Source organism: Loxodonta africana, chromosome 2, assembly GCF_030014295.1.
Source record: "Loxodonta africana isolate mLoxAfr1 chromosome 2, mLoxAfr1.hap2, whole genome shotgun sequence".
Lineage (NCBI taxonomy): Eukaryota > Metazoa > Chordata > Mammalia > Proboscidea > Elephantidae > Loxodonta > Loxodonta africana.
The window spans coordinates 196,246,029-196,259,008 of record NC_087343.1 but is presented as its reverse complement, the minus strand read 5'-3'; the positions used below and the strand labels follow the sequence as shown (position 1 = coordinate 196,259,008).

Here is a 12,980-nt window from a genome sequence, read left to right as displayed (position 1 = left end):
ACGATGGCCTCCCATTGGGCTGGCATGGGGCAGGTGGTCACCAAAGCCACACCCAGATCTCCTTGTGCATAAACAACAGGATGGATGGATCCCAGGTGGAGGCCAACAAAGAGGCCACCTGCCTAGAACTGAAAATATGTTGGGAAGAGGAAGGAAATGCCTTTACCCACAGTGGGCCTGCTGCCTGTGATGCCTTTTCCTTTCTGTGCTTCTTGATGCCAAGGCCCTATTCAAATATCACCTCTTCTCTGGAATTTTCTTGACCCTCTGAGCTTTCCCATGCTCTTCTTCGTGCCTCTCCCAGAGCCCATGCAGGTGGCGGCAAAGCTGGCTGCTTACTGTCCATCCTCTGGCCAGACCATAGAGCTCCTCAAGGCTGATTTCTCACCAGGTTCCCAGCTCCTGGTCTGGCACCTGAGTTTGAGGGCCTGAGAGGCTATTCCCAGGAGCTGGGGCTTCTCACTGCAGATGGTGGGGAGCTGTCATACCTCCAGGGGAAGGATATGACTGAGACGTATTCTAGAAAGAGCATTCTGGGCTAGCATGGCAGAGGTACTAATGTCAGGGCATCAGAAAGGAAGGAGGACCAGGACCGGGTAGGCAACAAGTGGTGAGCGTGGGCAGATGGAGAGGTCAGCAAGGAGCCCCAGCTGTGCCGTCTGGGAATGGCAAGGGCTCAGAGGGGCCTGGTCCCTGCCACTGAACGGATCCCTCCCGGTCTGGCCTCTTCGGGAACGGGCACCAATGCCTGCTACATGGAGGAGCTCCAGAACATGGAGGGTGTGGATGGGAACTCTGGCCATATGTGCATCAACATGGAGTGGGGCGCCTTTGGGGATGATGGTGCGCTGGGTGTTCTCAGCACCCACTTTGACGCTAGTGTGGATGGAGCGTCCATCAACCCTGGCAGGCAGAGGTGGGCTGGGCCCAGGCGGTGGGGGGTGGCGGGGCCAGCACCATCAGCAATGGTAGCTGATGGAGTTTCCTGTCCTGTGTGCATATGCACATACATTTACACAGGTTTGAGAAGCTCATCAGCGGCATGTACTTGGGGGAGATTGTCCGCTACATCCTGTTGCATTTGACCAGGCTTGGTGTGCTGTTCCGGGGCCAGGAGACCCAACGCCTACAGACCAGAGACATCTTTAAGACCAAGTTTCTATCTGAGATTGAAAGGTGCCTGTGGTGTGCATCCACCTCCCCCACCTTCCCCACCTTCCAAAAGAGCCTATCTCCATGGTGGGTGGGGTGCTGGGGGGGGGCACCCTGGAGGATGGAGACGTGAGAGGAGTCATAGTGGGGGCTGCTAATGCAGGACCCCGTTTCTGGCCTCCAATCCCTCCCTGCTCCCCAGCGACAGCCTGGCCCTGTGGCAGGTCCGAGCCATCCTGGAGGATCTGGGGCTGCCCCTGACCTCGGATGACATCCTGATGGTCCGAGAGGTGTGCCAGGCAGTGTCCCAGCGGGCTGCCCAGCTCTGTGGGGCAGGCGTGGCTGCCGTGGTAGAGAAGATCCGTGAGAACCGGGGTTTGGAGGAGCTGACGGTGACCGTGGGAGTGGATGGGTCCCTCTACAAGCTGCACCCTCAGTGAGGGTGGGAGCCCAGGCTGGGCAGGGAGACAGGGCCAGCTGGCCTAGACTCACCCCAGCCTCCACCCTCTCAGGTTCTCCAGCCTGGTGGCAGCCACCGTGCGGGAGCTGGCCCCTCGGTGTGTGGTCACCTTCCTGCATTCGGAGGATGGCTCTGGCAAAGGTGCAGCCCTGGCCACTGCTGTCACCTGCCGCCTCGCCCAGCCACCCCAAGTCTGAGGACATTTTCAGGAACCATGGGGTCTCAGCCCAGGCTTACTGCACCATGGTCTGGGTCCAGCCTGCCCCTGCACACCAGGACCCCCAGAACAGCCCGTGAATGCATGACACCTCAGTGGTCACCCAGCCTCAGCCCCTGGCTTTCCCTGAGAGAAGTGACACTTGGGTTAGCAATATATATATATATATATAATTCATTTACATTCACGTCCGCTAAAATCCCTACGCGCCCCGGCTGCTGGGCAAGGCTGTGTACATAAGGCCAAGTGTAAGTGCGTGAATGCACTTAAGACGGAGTCAGGACACAAACTTCACACGGTGGCCCGCATGGGAATCAGCCAGCCCCGGGACAGCACGCCTGGCATGCACACTCGCCATTGCCCAGCATGGGGCTCCCATTGCATATTCACACGCCCTGCCAGGCAGGGCACCTCGTGGCTGGAGCCTGGGGTCAGGGGCCGGGGTTTGGGGGTTGCTGCCCAGTGTCCTTGGTGGGTAGGAGCAGGGCGGCATGTGAGAGGCAGATGTGTACAAACACTGGGGGGTGTGAGGGACGTGGGCGAGACCCTGGTGCACAGGCGTGAGATGTGACGGTGGTAGAGGGCATCCGCACGGTGGAGGTGGGTGCATGTGCGATGGGCGCACAAGCTGGGTGTGTGCACGTGCCCATGTGTGGTTGTGTGCCTGAGTCCAGAGGCCTCTCCTGCCTGCCCAGCTGTGCCCTTGGTCCCACAGGCTTGGAGCAGGCCCTCAGAGATGCCCCTACCCAGCAGGCACAGAAACGTTTGCATAAGGTCCAGCTCAGGCAGGAGGTGGGACCGTGGCCCGAGCCCAGTGTGTGCGTGCATGTCCGTGTGCATGCGGGGCCCTGGCCAGGGACAGGAGGAGAGGTAGCATCACACGCACAGACACACACACAAATGGGCTGGGACTGGCCTGGCTCCCAGCACTGTCTCCCTGGGCCCCAGGGGCTAGAGCAGAGTCAGAGCAGGTGGCAGTGCCAGCCTGGCCAGGCAGGCCACAGAGGGCGGGAACTTGGGCAGGGTCTGAAGGACTGGTGTTAAGGGACAGCATCAGCTAGGTGGGGGCCTGTCCAGAAAGTTCTCCCTGGGGTGGGGGAAGGGCCCCTGCCCGGCATCTGTCTGTCCCTGGCAGGTGCCAAAGCTGGTGAGAATGTAGGTATTGGAGGCCCAGTGGCCTCAGCACTCGGCCTCCGACACCGTGAAGAGGCCAGAGTCTGGCTGGCCCAGTCCGGCCACGGCGGCGGCCAGCTGGCTGAGGTTGCCGTTGGGGAAGTGCCGTGCCTCCCACAGGTTGAGGATCATGGCTGTGGGGCTGGGCTTGGAGGCAAAGAAGCTGAGATGGCTGTGGAGGGGAGGCAAGCCAGTCAGCAGCCGGTCTCAGCCCAGGTTGGCTGCCCCCTGCACCACATCCCGTCCCCTTCCCCGCCTACCCAGGGCAGGGCTTCCCTTCTGCCAAGCACTAGGGCTGCTGGTTGACACAGCCCAGGCCCCCCACGATCTGGAAAGAAGCCTTGACCTCCTGTCTATTCCCCCTCCCGCCCTGCCCACCCAGCTGGACTGCCGCTGAAGCCCCTGCCACTCCTCGCCCATCCCCCACCCACCTGTCCAGGTGGAGTTTCTGGGCCAGAGTCCGCCAGTCAGCACCCCGGCTGCAGGGTGGGTCTAGGCTGGTAATGATTTTCTGCCGAATGAGGAAGGGGATCTTGAAGGCACTGGGGCCCACCAGGGCTGGGACCCCCCCTTCACTCTCCAGAGCCAGCAGCTCAGCAAACCTTGTGTCCTGGGGATGGGAGGAGTGGAGGGACCATTAGAACTTTCACACCCAGCCCCACTGTTGCCTCCTGATGGCACGCTCCTGGGTGGGGGTCTGGCGCCTCCTGAGCTCCCTAGCTCAGAGGTGCAGTGACTTGCCTGCATCACACACCAGTAGCCCTACCAGCCACCCCTCCAGGCCACCTCTGCCTGGCCCCTGCTGACCCTCACTGTTCTCCACTCACTGCCTCTGTCCTGCCCCCTCACAGCCCCTCACTGCTGCCTGCCAAAGTCCTACTCATCCTTCCAGGCTGAGTACAAAGCCCCTGCTCAGGGAAGCCCTCCCAAACCCCAAGTGGGCTCTGACTCCCTGCCCCCACTCCATCTCCATGCTTCTCCATCCTTTTCAACTGCCCTCCTGAGAGTCTAATTGCATTTGTTTATACTCACAACAGACTCTCCCCCAGGAGACTCAGAGTAGCTACCAAGGGCTTCTTATGAGGAGGCAGGCCTAGGTGGGCTTGGTTAGGCCCAGAGGGTGGAGCATTCTGCGGGTTGGGAGCACAAGCATGGCAGCGTCAAAGCCCTCTCCCACCCACCTTGGTGATGTTGAAGTTGACGTTGAAGCTCTGCCCGTCGCCCTCCACCTGCCACACCCACACCTTGCAGGCCAGGTCGCTGGTGCTGGGGCTGACGCGCTCCAAGGTGAAGGTGCAGTGCAGGTACTGCTGCGTGCCATTCCAGATGTGATAAAAGGGGATCTCCTGTGGGGGAGGGGCAGAGGGGTGGTGCCTGGTCAGGTGCGCCCAGCACCAGAGAGCCTGAGTCTGGCTTGCAGGCCCAGGCCTCACCTGGTAGCTGACGAGCAGCTTGCTCTTCCACAGGGAGCTGGGCATGTCATGGATGGACAGGCGCAGATTGTGGTAACTGTCCTTGAAGTGCAGGACCCCGGGCTCCTGGATCAGCTGGCCCCCCAGCTGCTTCTCCAGCTGCACCACCTCCTGCAGAACCCAGGGAGGTCGGCTGTGTCTGGGGGTGCCCTCCCACCACCTACCCCCACCTGCCCATCCACCTTTGCAAGGCGGCCTGCATGCCTAGGAACTGGGGTGGTCAGCCGCAGTTCTAGGCCCAGCACACGCCCCAGTGGCAGGGCCAACAGGGTAGCGGTACCTTAAGGGCATCGTGGGTGTCATGCAGGCAATAGACTCGGATGTTATACTCAAGTGAGGTGCAGGCCATAGGTGCGAACAGGAGCAGCTTGAGGCGCTTGGCTGCGGCCACGCTGAGGGCCTCTCCAACCAGGGCAAAACGGCCCAGCTGCTCAGTGAAGATATAGCAGGCGCCGGCCTCCAGCTGGCAGTAGTAGAGGTGGGAGGGCGCCTCCTCACCCAGGTGCAGCACGTCCTGCAGGCAGGCCTTGCAGTCAGTGCAGCCCGGCCTCTCAGCCCTCAGGCCACCACGCTCTGAGAATCGGCCAAGAGACTCAGGGGAGCAGGAGTGGCTTAAGGCTGCATGGCTGCCTCTTCACGTGGAGGCTAGTGCTGGGGGGCTGCGGGCTTGGGACTACCCCAGCTCACCTCCCAGCTGCCCTCACATGACTGCTTCTTGAGGCGCAGGCTCCAGCTCTCGGGGCTGGGCTCCCCGCAATGGTCCATCGCAAGGATGACAGGCCGCGTGAGCAGGACTCCGGGGGGCCCACAGCTAACGATGGGACTCAGCAGGGTCTGACAGCCAGCTAGGGGCAACCTCAAGTGGGGAAACAGGGGCCAGAAGGGAGAGGTGTCAGTGGGCTGTCCTAGGGGGCAGGACAGAGCATCCCAAGATGGGGTACTGTGTAGCTGAGTGGGCCTCGGGATAGAACTTAGGGTTCCCCTTGGGGTGGCTCTTCCCCCACCCTCCAGGCCAGACCAGGCAGCAGCACAGTGACAGAAGGCAGAAGGTGGGACCAGAGGAACCCCCCACCCTGCGTAGCAGAGCCTGTGCCCACACCTCACATCCTCAGGCTTGTGCAGTGTGAGGTAGATCTCGTAGATCTTCCCCCGGGGTATAGCATCTGGGGGGATGAGAAGGCTGATCCCTGAAACAAGACAGGGAAACCAGGTTATCACACAGCTCCACCCTGCCCAGTGGGGGTGGACCACCCGTGCCAGCCTGCCCCGGGGACAGAGGAGCCACACAGACCACTATGCGGTCCAACTGCCCACACTGACTGAGCAGCCCCCCACCACAGGCATGACACTGGGTCACAGGGACCCCAACAGTGGCTGAGAGAACTGGGGGAAAAACATGCCTAGTTAGCCTAAGCACAAAAAATTCTGGTGTCGAGTATGCTGCACCCACCTCCACTGTCACACAGAAGGCACTGGGTGTGACCTGCCTCCTCGGTAAAGTCCAGTCCCTGAACTGGCACGTGCTGCCCATCACCTCTGACCCCAAATACCTTTCAGCCCAGCACAAGCCGAATCCTCGGCCATTCCAGACCCACTGCTCTGACCACGCCTCTGTCTGTCTGGGTGGTCTGCCCTTGTGCTGCTCAGGGTCCTCCTTCCCCTGCTCAGGGTCCTCCTTCCCCATTGGTGGCCACCTCTGGGAGCTCCCTGCTGCTTTGTGTGATTTTGTTCCCCACTAGGCAGCGAGCTCCCTGCAGTGGGGACAGGCCTTCAAGGGCACTTCTCCTAGCCCTCCCTGGTCTGGGAGCCATGTCAGATACTCTCTTGTTTGGGCTAATTCATCTCTGCCGCTAGCAGGGGCGGATTATCCAACAGGCGAAGTATGCACAGTGCTTATCTTGCTTACCAGATCATCTATGGTGAGAAATTTCACATTTTTTCACCACCTCAAAGACTCTGCTTCTGGGTATGGCTGGCCTCTCTCCCAACCCCACAGCACTGTCCTATAGAATCAAAGTCTCTCTTTAAATTTACAATCCCTGACAGAGCAGATGACCCAGGAAGCAAGGTAAGCACAGGCTGACTTGTACTTGCTTACTAATCTACAGTGAACAATTTCACAGGGGCCCCTGATCCCCAGCTTCTTGCAGAGCCTGGCGCAGGGCCATGTCAGAAAGCATCTGCTGAGGAGGAGTGATTCCAGGGAGGAGGCAGTGAGTCAGAACTCGACAAGCACAGGGCTGGGGAGTTATTCCAGGGGTGCCCAGGAGTGGTCCTGCTCCTAACTTCCTTCCCTTTTAGGACAGTGTTATGTCCCCCCAAAAGATATGCTTAAATCCTAACCCCTGTACCTTTTGGGAAATAGGGTTTTTAAAGATGTTATCAGTTAAATTAACATGAGGTCACACACACACACAAAAAAAAAACAAGCCCATTGCTGTCAAGTCCATTCCGACTCATAGCAACCCTATAGGACAGAGTACAACTGCTCCATGGGGTCACACTAGAGCAGAGTCAATCCTAATCCCATATGACTGGTGTCCTTATAAAAGGGGAGAAGAGACACAGAGGCACACGGAGGAAAACAGCCATGTGAGGATGGAGGCAGAGACGGGGCTATGCTGCAGCTTCAAGCCAAGGAATGCCTGAGGCTTCCAGAAGCTGAGAGAGACATGAGAGGATCCTCCCCTAGGGCCTTCAGACACAGCATAGCCTGGCTGACACCCTGAATTCAGACTCCAGCCTCCAGAACTGTGAGACGATAAATTCCTGTTCTTATAAGTCACCTAGTTTATGGTACTTTGTTAGGGCAGACCTAGGAAACCAGTACAGACAGGGAACCCCTATATCAGGAGGGGCCTCGGAGGCTCAGGATGGGGAAGGGGAGACATCTGACTCTACCCTACCAAGTTCAACAGCATACGCATGATCTCTAGCGCAGGAAATCCTGGAGAAGGGCTGGGCTGGAGTACCACTATGTTACAGAGAACTAAGCCCAGGAGAGGGAAGCCATTGATTCACAGCTTCTGCTTCCCTCACTCACTGCACTGCTTCTTGGTTCCAGCCACTAATGTTGGTCATGATCCCAGACACTCACCTGTTAAGTTTTATTGGTGGTGGAGGGACACACCTGAATACTAACGCGAGTACTCTGTAAGTCAACGAACCCTGCTCCTATGAAGCTCTCAGCCCAGTGGGGGATAAAGACAAGTTCACTGCAGCAAAGGGCACTGGGAACTGGGGGAGAGAGCTCAAAGGGGTGGCAGCCACCCACTGTGGGAACGCAAAGCACCTGCTGTGTGCCTGCCCCCCCTTCTCTGAGCTGTATAGGTACCACCTCCTTTCAAGGTCCTAACAGCCCTGTGAGAGGTCCCTTATCACCTCCGTCTGCAGAAGGCACAATAGGCACAGAAAGGAGGAGCTGTTTAGGCCCAGGCTTGAAGTGGAAACCACAGATCTGACAAGTGCAAGGGGGGAGGGGTGGGCAGAGGGATTTGCATGCAAAGGCGTCATGAATTGAATTGTGTCCCCCCAAAATATGTGGTGGAATCCTAACCCCTACACCTGTGGATATGATCTAATGTACGGTAATGTAATCACGTTCCATAATGCAATCTAATGAAATCAATCAGTTGAGGTCAGACTAGTGTAGGTGGATCCTAAACCTAATCACTTCTGAGTTATATAAAGAGCAGCACAGACCAGAGACACACCTACACAGGCAGGGGAAGACAGACGCCACATGAGGCTCCTCTACAGGCCAAGGAACCAGGCTACTGACAAGGAAGGGACAGGCATGGCTGAGACCCTTTTCGGCCTTTGAGCTTTCAGAATTGTGAGAAGATAAATTTCTGTTCTTTAAAGCCACCCACTTGTGGTATTTGTGTTATGGCAGCACTAGGTAACTGAGACAAAGGGCTGGGGGCAAAGAGCGGCACACTGTGTTTGGGGTGCTATGCCAGCTGAGCCAATCCTGGCTGTGCATGCAGAAGAGGGCAGGGGGACAAAACTAGAGACAGCAGAAAGATGAGGGGTTGTCAGGGGTCTAGGGAGGGGGAGGGATCAACAGGTGAAACACAGGGCATTTTTAGATTTTTAGGGCAGTGAAACTATTCTGTATGATACTGTCATGGAAGACACATGACATGCTTTTGTCACAGCCCATAAGACTATACAACACACAGAGTGAACCCTAACGTAAACTAGGGTCTTTAGTTAATAATCATGTATGAGTAGTGGTTCGTCAGCTGTAACAAATGCACCACAGGAATGCAAGATGTAAATAATAAGAGAAATACTGTGGGGTGGGGGGGTAGATGGGAACTCTGCTTTCTGTGCAATTTTCCTATAAACCTCAAACTATTAAAAATATTGTCTCTCTATTTAAAAAAACAAAAAACAAGTGTGCATATGAGGAAGAGGCCATAGCAACCAATGGGGGATGGGCCGCGGTACAGACTAAACAGGGGAGGGGCATGATCAACTCCCACTTCTGTGAAGCAAATGTTTGGAGCTAGGGAACTCAGGCAACTCGGCAAGAGGTGGGAGTGGCCCTGGGCAGGAGAGAGGCCCTGGGGAGGGAAGCAGCAGAACTGCAGGGGCCGTTTAGGAGGAAGAACGACAAGGCTTGGCGTTTGACTGAAACTCATGTGCGGGACGAGTGGGCAAGTGAGGAGGAGCAGGAGGTCAAGCTGACCCCGAGTTTCTGGCTTGACCAACCAGACTGACCTACCCCTGAGCTGGGGAAAAGTGGGAAGAGGTGGTTCCTGGGGGAAGGTGGGAGATAGCTCTGTTTTAGGCATGAGGAATTTGAGATGCTATAAGACAGGCAGATGGAGCTGCCCAGGAGGTGGTGGATGCCCGGGAGGCTGGGAGTGGAGGAGTGGGGCCGGGATTAAGGCCCTGTCTGTGGGTGAGGTCACTGGGGAGGAGGGCGCCAGGGGGGAGTTCCGAGGAGCACCTACATTTAAGGAACAGGTGCCAGGAGCAGCTGGAAAATCAGAAGCCTAGAGGCCACCGAAGCCGAGGGGGTCGAAAATTTCAGGGTGGGAGTGGCCAGCCACATCAGTGGCTGTGTGCTTTCTCTCAAGATGACCACTGGAAGAGTTGTGGATTCACTAACACTGTGTCTTGGAGACCCTGGCACACGGTTTCCAAGTGGTGGTGGTGGGAAGCCAGGATGCATGGGTGGGGGGGCCCATGACCCCCAAGGTCCCCTCTGTGGCAGCACACGCTGTTTGGCCAGGTTTCCGAGAGTGTGTGAGCTCCTCGGGGCCTGGGCCTGCTGCACCTCTGGGCCCCAGAGCTCAGCAGAGCCTGGCACAAAGACCAGCTGTCTGTGTGTACCAATGGACAGTGCTTCTGTGTCCTCAGGCCACAAAAAGGAGATAGCTCCAATACAGTGACCCCCCCCGCCCCCCGCCCGCCAGCCACTCCCTGGGTTCTCTGCAATCCCACCCTCTTTCTTTGCTGGCCTTGGCCCTGGCTTGACTCCCTAGGGAGAGGCTCGGCGGCACAGAGGACCCTCTGGACCATGCCGTCCTCCTCCAAAAGGGAAATGGAAGCTGATCTTGCTTCTCCAACCTTCCCAGGGCCCTCTGGGGCTCTTCTTACCTGTGTTCGGGACCATCAGCCTGCCCCCAAGGAAGTTGAAGGTCCCATAGGCCATGTTGCTAGTGCCTCGGGGCAGGGAGCGGAAGTAGTTCTGCGTGGAGAGGCGGGAGACGAAGTCCTCGGCCTCAGAGGTGGGCGAGCTGTGGTGCAGCGTGTGGCGGCCACCGCCCAGCGGGCTGAGCAGGTGCCCATTAGAGAGCTGGAACTTGGGGCTGGGCCCGTCCTGCCGGGTACATAGGCTGCCCTGGTAGGTGGTGGTGGTGGTGCTGAGGTCAGGCTGGATGGTGAGCAGATGGGGGTTGTCTGCAAGCACCAGGACACACTCAGGGTAGGGTCCCCAAGTGCTCCCTGCCTTGTGGCCCTTGGCTGTGGGCCTGGAGGGGGGAGTGCTGGGGGCAGGGGGCTGCACCTGCTTTGCTGGGCTTGATGCTGACGGGCTGGAAGCCTGAGGTGAGGATGGATGAGTCGGCCACGTCGGAATCCAGTCCCTCCTTCTTTCGGCAATATACCAGGATGAGGACAAGCAGCAGCAGAACCAGGCACACGGCCACCGCAATGAGGCCCACGTAGAGGGCCACATCCTCGGGGCCAGAGGCAGCTGTGAGAGAGAGGTGGCCTTGGGAGGGGCAGGGTGCAGGAATAGCCGCTCAACAGCAGAAGGCTGGGAAGGAGGGCTCGGTGGTCTGCACCTCGGAGGAAGGAGTCTACACTCCTTGGGCAAGGGACATTTGCTGGGGGAAGGCGGCCCAGGGCATAGGGACGGCAAATGCAGATCTGACTCCTGAAGCTGCCAGTACCTTGCTGTGTGCCTTTGAGCACGTCATATCCCCTCAAGAGCTTGGGATCCCGGTTGAGGTTGGTACCAGGAGAGTGGAGGAGGGAGATAGCTACTTCCCCAGGGGCATCAACTGGGGTGGGGGGTGAGCTCCTGGGACCCCCAGAGCAGCCCCTTCCTGGATGGGCCTGCCCTGGGCTAGGGCGGGGGAAGGGGTGATTGGCTGCTTGGAGGGAGCTATATTGATTTTTAGAAGGGTTTTGCATAATGGAAGAAATGTCTATCAGAAAGGAATTGACACAGATAATTAGGTTTTTAATTGAAAGAATGGGGGAGGGTGTGTTCTAGAGAAAAAATCCAACTGAGATCTTTAGTTGTTAGTTATGGCCTTGTAATTAACAGGCCTCACAAGCCTGGCATCCCCATAGGACTTGTGGGTGCACTGGGGGCAGTGGGATGAAGCTGCAGGAGAGGAGGGGCCAAGGTGGGTGGCCAGGGCTGGGGGGTCTGAGTGAGTGTGTGCAGATGGGTGTGTACAAGTAAGGTTCAAGTGTGGGTATTCCACAGGAGGGGCAGTTGGGTGGTGGGAGATACGGGGACACTGTGCACATATATGTGGTTGTGTTAGGAATGATGGGTATCCCTGAGGGCCCTGCGTTTTGGAGAGGGGGTGCAGCCTCAGCAGGGGAATGACTCCATAGCCACTACCTGCCCAGGGTGGGGGCAGTGAGTGACTGGGAGCCCAAGAGGGCAGGGGCAGCACTGGCCAACTGTGGAGAGGACCCTAGGGGGTAGGGGGACTCACTGTGCACACAGAGGTCGCTGGTGCAATTGCGGGTGTCTAGGTCTGCGCCTGGGCACTCCTCGCCTCCGTTTCGGGGTGCGGGGTCAGAGCACTCGCGGCTTCGCCAGTGGGTGCAGTCAAGCCCGCAGGCTGACCACTTGCTCCATGGGCTCCAGCTGCCGTCCACTGTTCGTGAGAGACAGATACCGACAGAGGGGGGAGGGATGGCACAGTCAGCTAGAGTGGCCAAGGCAGGCTGTCTGCACTGTGGCCCTGCTGGGTGTCCAGAGCAGGCAGAACGAGCTGGCGGGGCTCTGGGGTGCAAAGGCAGGCCTAGGCCCACCAGTGTGCCCTGGCTCATGTCCAGCTGGCCTGGATGATGCATGCTAATGACGGGAGAGGCACAGATGACACCAGGGGCTGCTCGCTCTGCCCACACCAGGGAGGCTGTCCAGCCTGGGCCGTCAGGGCTCTCGGGCCCATGATGACCCTTCTGAGCCCAGGCCCAAGCTGGATCCTGCAGCCCCAGGCTGAGCCCTGTCCTGCCCCACACCAAGTCCTAGACCCTGCCCTCCGACTGTAGCCCAACCTAGTTGAGATCCTGCGATGCAGACTCAGCCCTGACCCTGGACACAGACTGAGCCCTGACTCAACTACAGGATGGACCTGGTCTTGGCCTCAGACAGTCTGGCCCTGGGTGCAGGTGGGTGAGATGGAGCCATGGGTGGGCAGGCTGGTGGCGAGATGGAGCCGGGCACGGAGATGGCGTGGTGAGAGCGATGCAGGGGCGGTGGCCTCTGGTACCTGGGCACAGGGTGGCGCAGGCTGTTTTCTGGACATTCTGCCCCTCACAGAAGGCGCCCCCGTTGAGAGGGGCCGGGTTGGTGCAGCTCCGGCTCCGTTTCTGCCAGCCACGCCCACAGCTGGCACTGCAGACGGACCACTCGGTCCACGTCGACCACCCACCATTCACTGGCCGGACAGAGAAGGACTGGGGTCAGGGAGCAGGGGCCTCCTCAGACTGCTGGCCCAGGGGCAGGGAGGGCAGGGGCTCTGGGCAGGGGCCAAGAACCTGGTGGGCTGCTGCTGTGCCAAGAGAGGAGCCTGGAGGGGAGGTTACTCTCATGCCTGCTGGCTCCCAAGGGTGGCAGCACCCACTCCACCATGTTCCCTTTGTCCAGCACTGTGGGCACTCAGGGTAGCCAAAATATTCTGCCAGTTCAGCCTCCAGCCCTGGCACACAAGCCCAGCCTTTTACGGGGGTGACTCTGCACCCTCTCTCTGCCTGCTCCTGGGGGTGGCCTGGACCCCTTGACTGCTTCCCACCCCTGGGG

At 58.7% G+C, this 12,980-nt stretch overlaps 2 protein-coding genes across 2 annotated transcripts in view; one reads left to right on the top strand and one right to left on the bottom strand.

Moving 5' to 3' along the window:
* Positions 1–3,522, top strand: part of HK3 (hexokinase 3) — a 21,957-nt gene extending 18,435 nt beyond the window's left edge. The window contains 4 exon segments of the mRNA XM_003404896.3: positions 731–916; positions 1,021–1,176; positions 1,355–1,588; positions 1,665–3,522. Coding sequence (XP_003404944.2) covers positions 731–916; positions 1,021–1,176; positions 1,355–1,588; positions 1,665–1,809 — 721 coding nt within the window. The 3' untranslated portion in view covers positions 1,810–3,522.
* UNC5A (unc-5 netrin receptor A) overlaps positions 3,009–12,980 on the bottom strand; it is a 27,559-nt gene continuing 17,587 nt past the window's right edge. Inside the window, exons 8-18 of the mRNA XM_064279722.1 lie at positions 12,451–12,618; positions 11,668–11,832; positions 10,497–10,685; positions 10,088–10,390; positions 5,574–5,661; positions 5,162–5,330; positions 4,755–4,988; positions 4,436–4,585; positions 4,184–4,348; positions 3,434–3,612; positions 3,009–3,174 (exon numbers count right to left, since the gene is read on the bottom strand). Of these exons, the coding sequence (XP_064135792.1) occupies positions 3,009–3,174; positions 3,434–3,612; positions 4,184–4,348; positions 4,436–4,585; positions 4,755–4,988; positions 5,162–5,330; positions 5,574–5,661; positions 10,088–10,390; positions 10,497–10,685; positions 11,668–11,832; positions 12,451–12,618 (1,976 nt within the window). The remainder of the gene's footprint in view (positions 3,175–3,433; positions 3,613–4,183; positions 4,349–4,435; positions 4,586–4,754; positions 4,989–5,161; positions 5,331–5,573; positions 5,662–10,087; positions 10,391–10,496; positions 10,686–11,667; positions 11,833–12,450; positions 12,619–12,980) is intronic.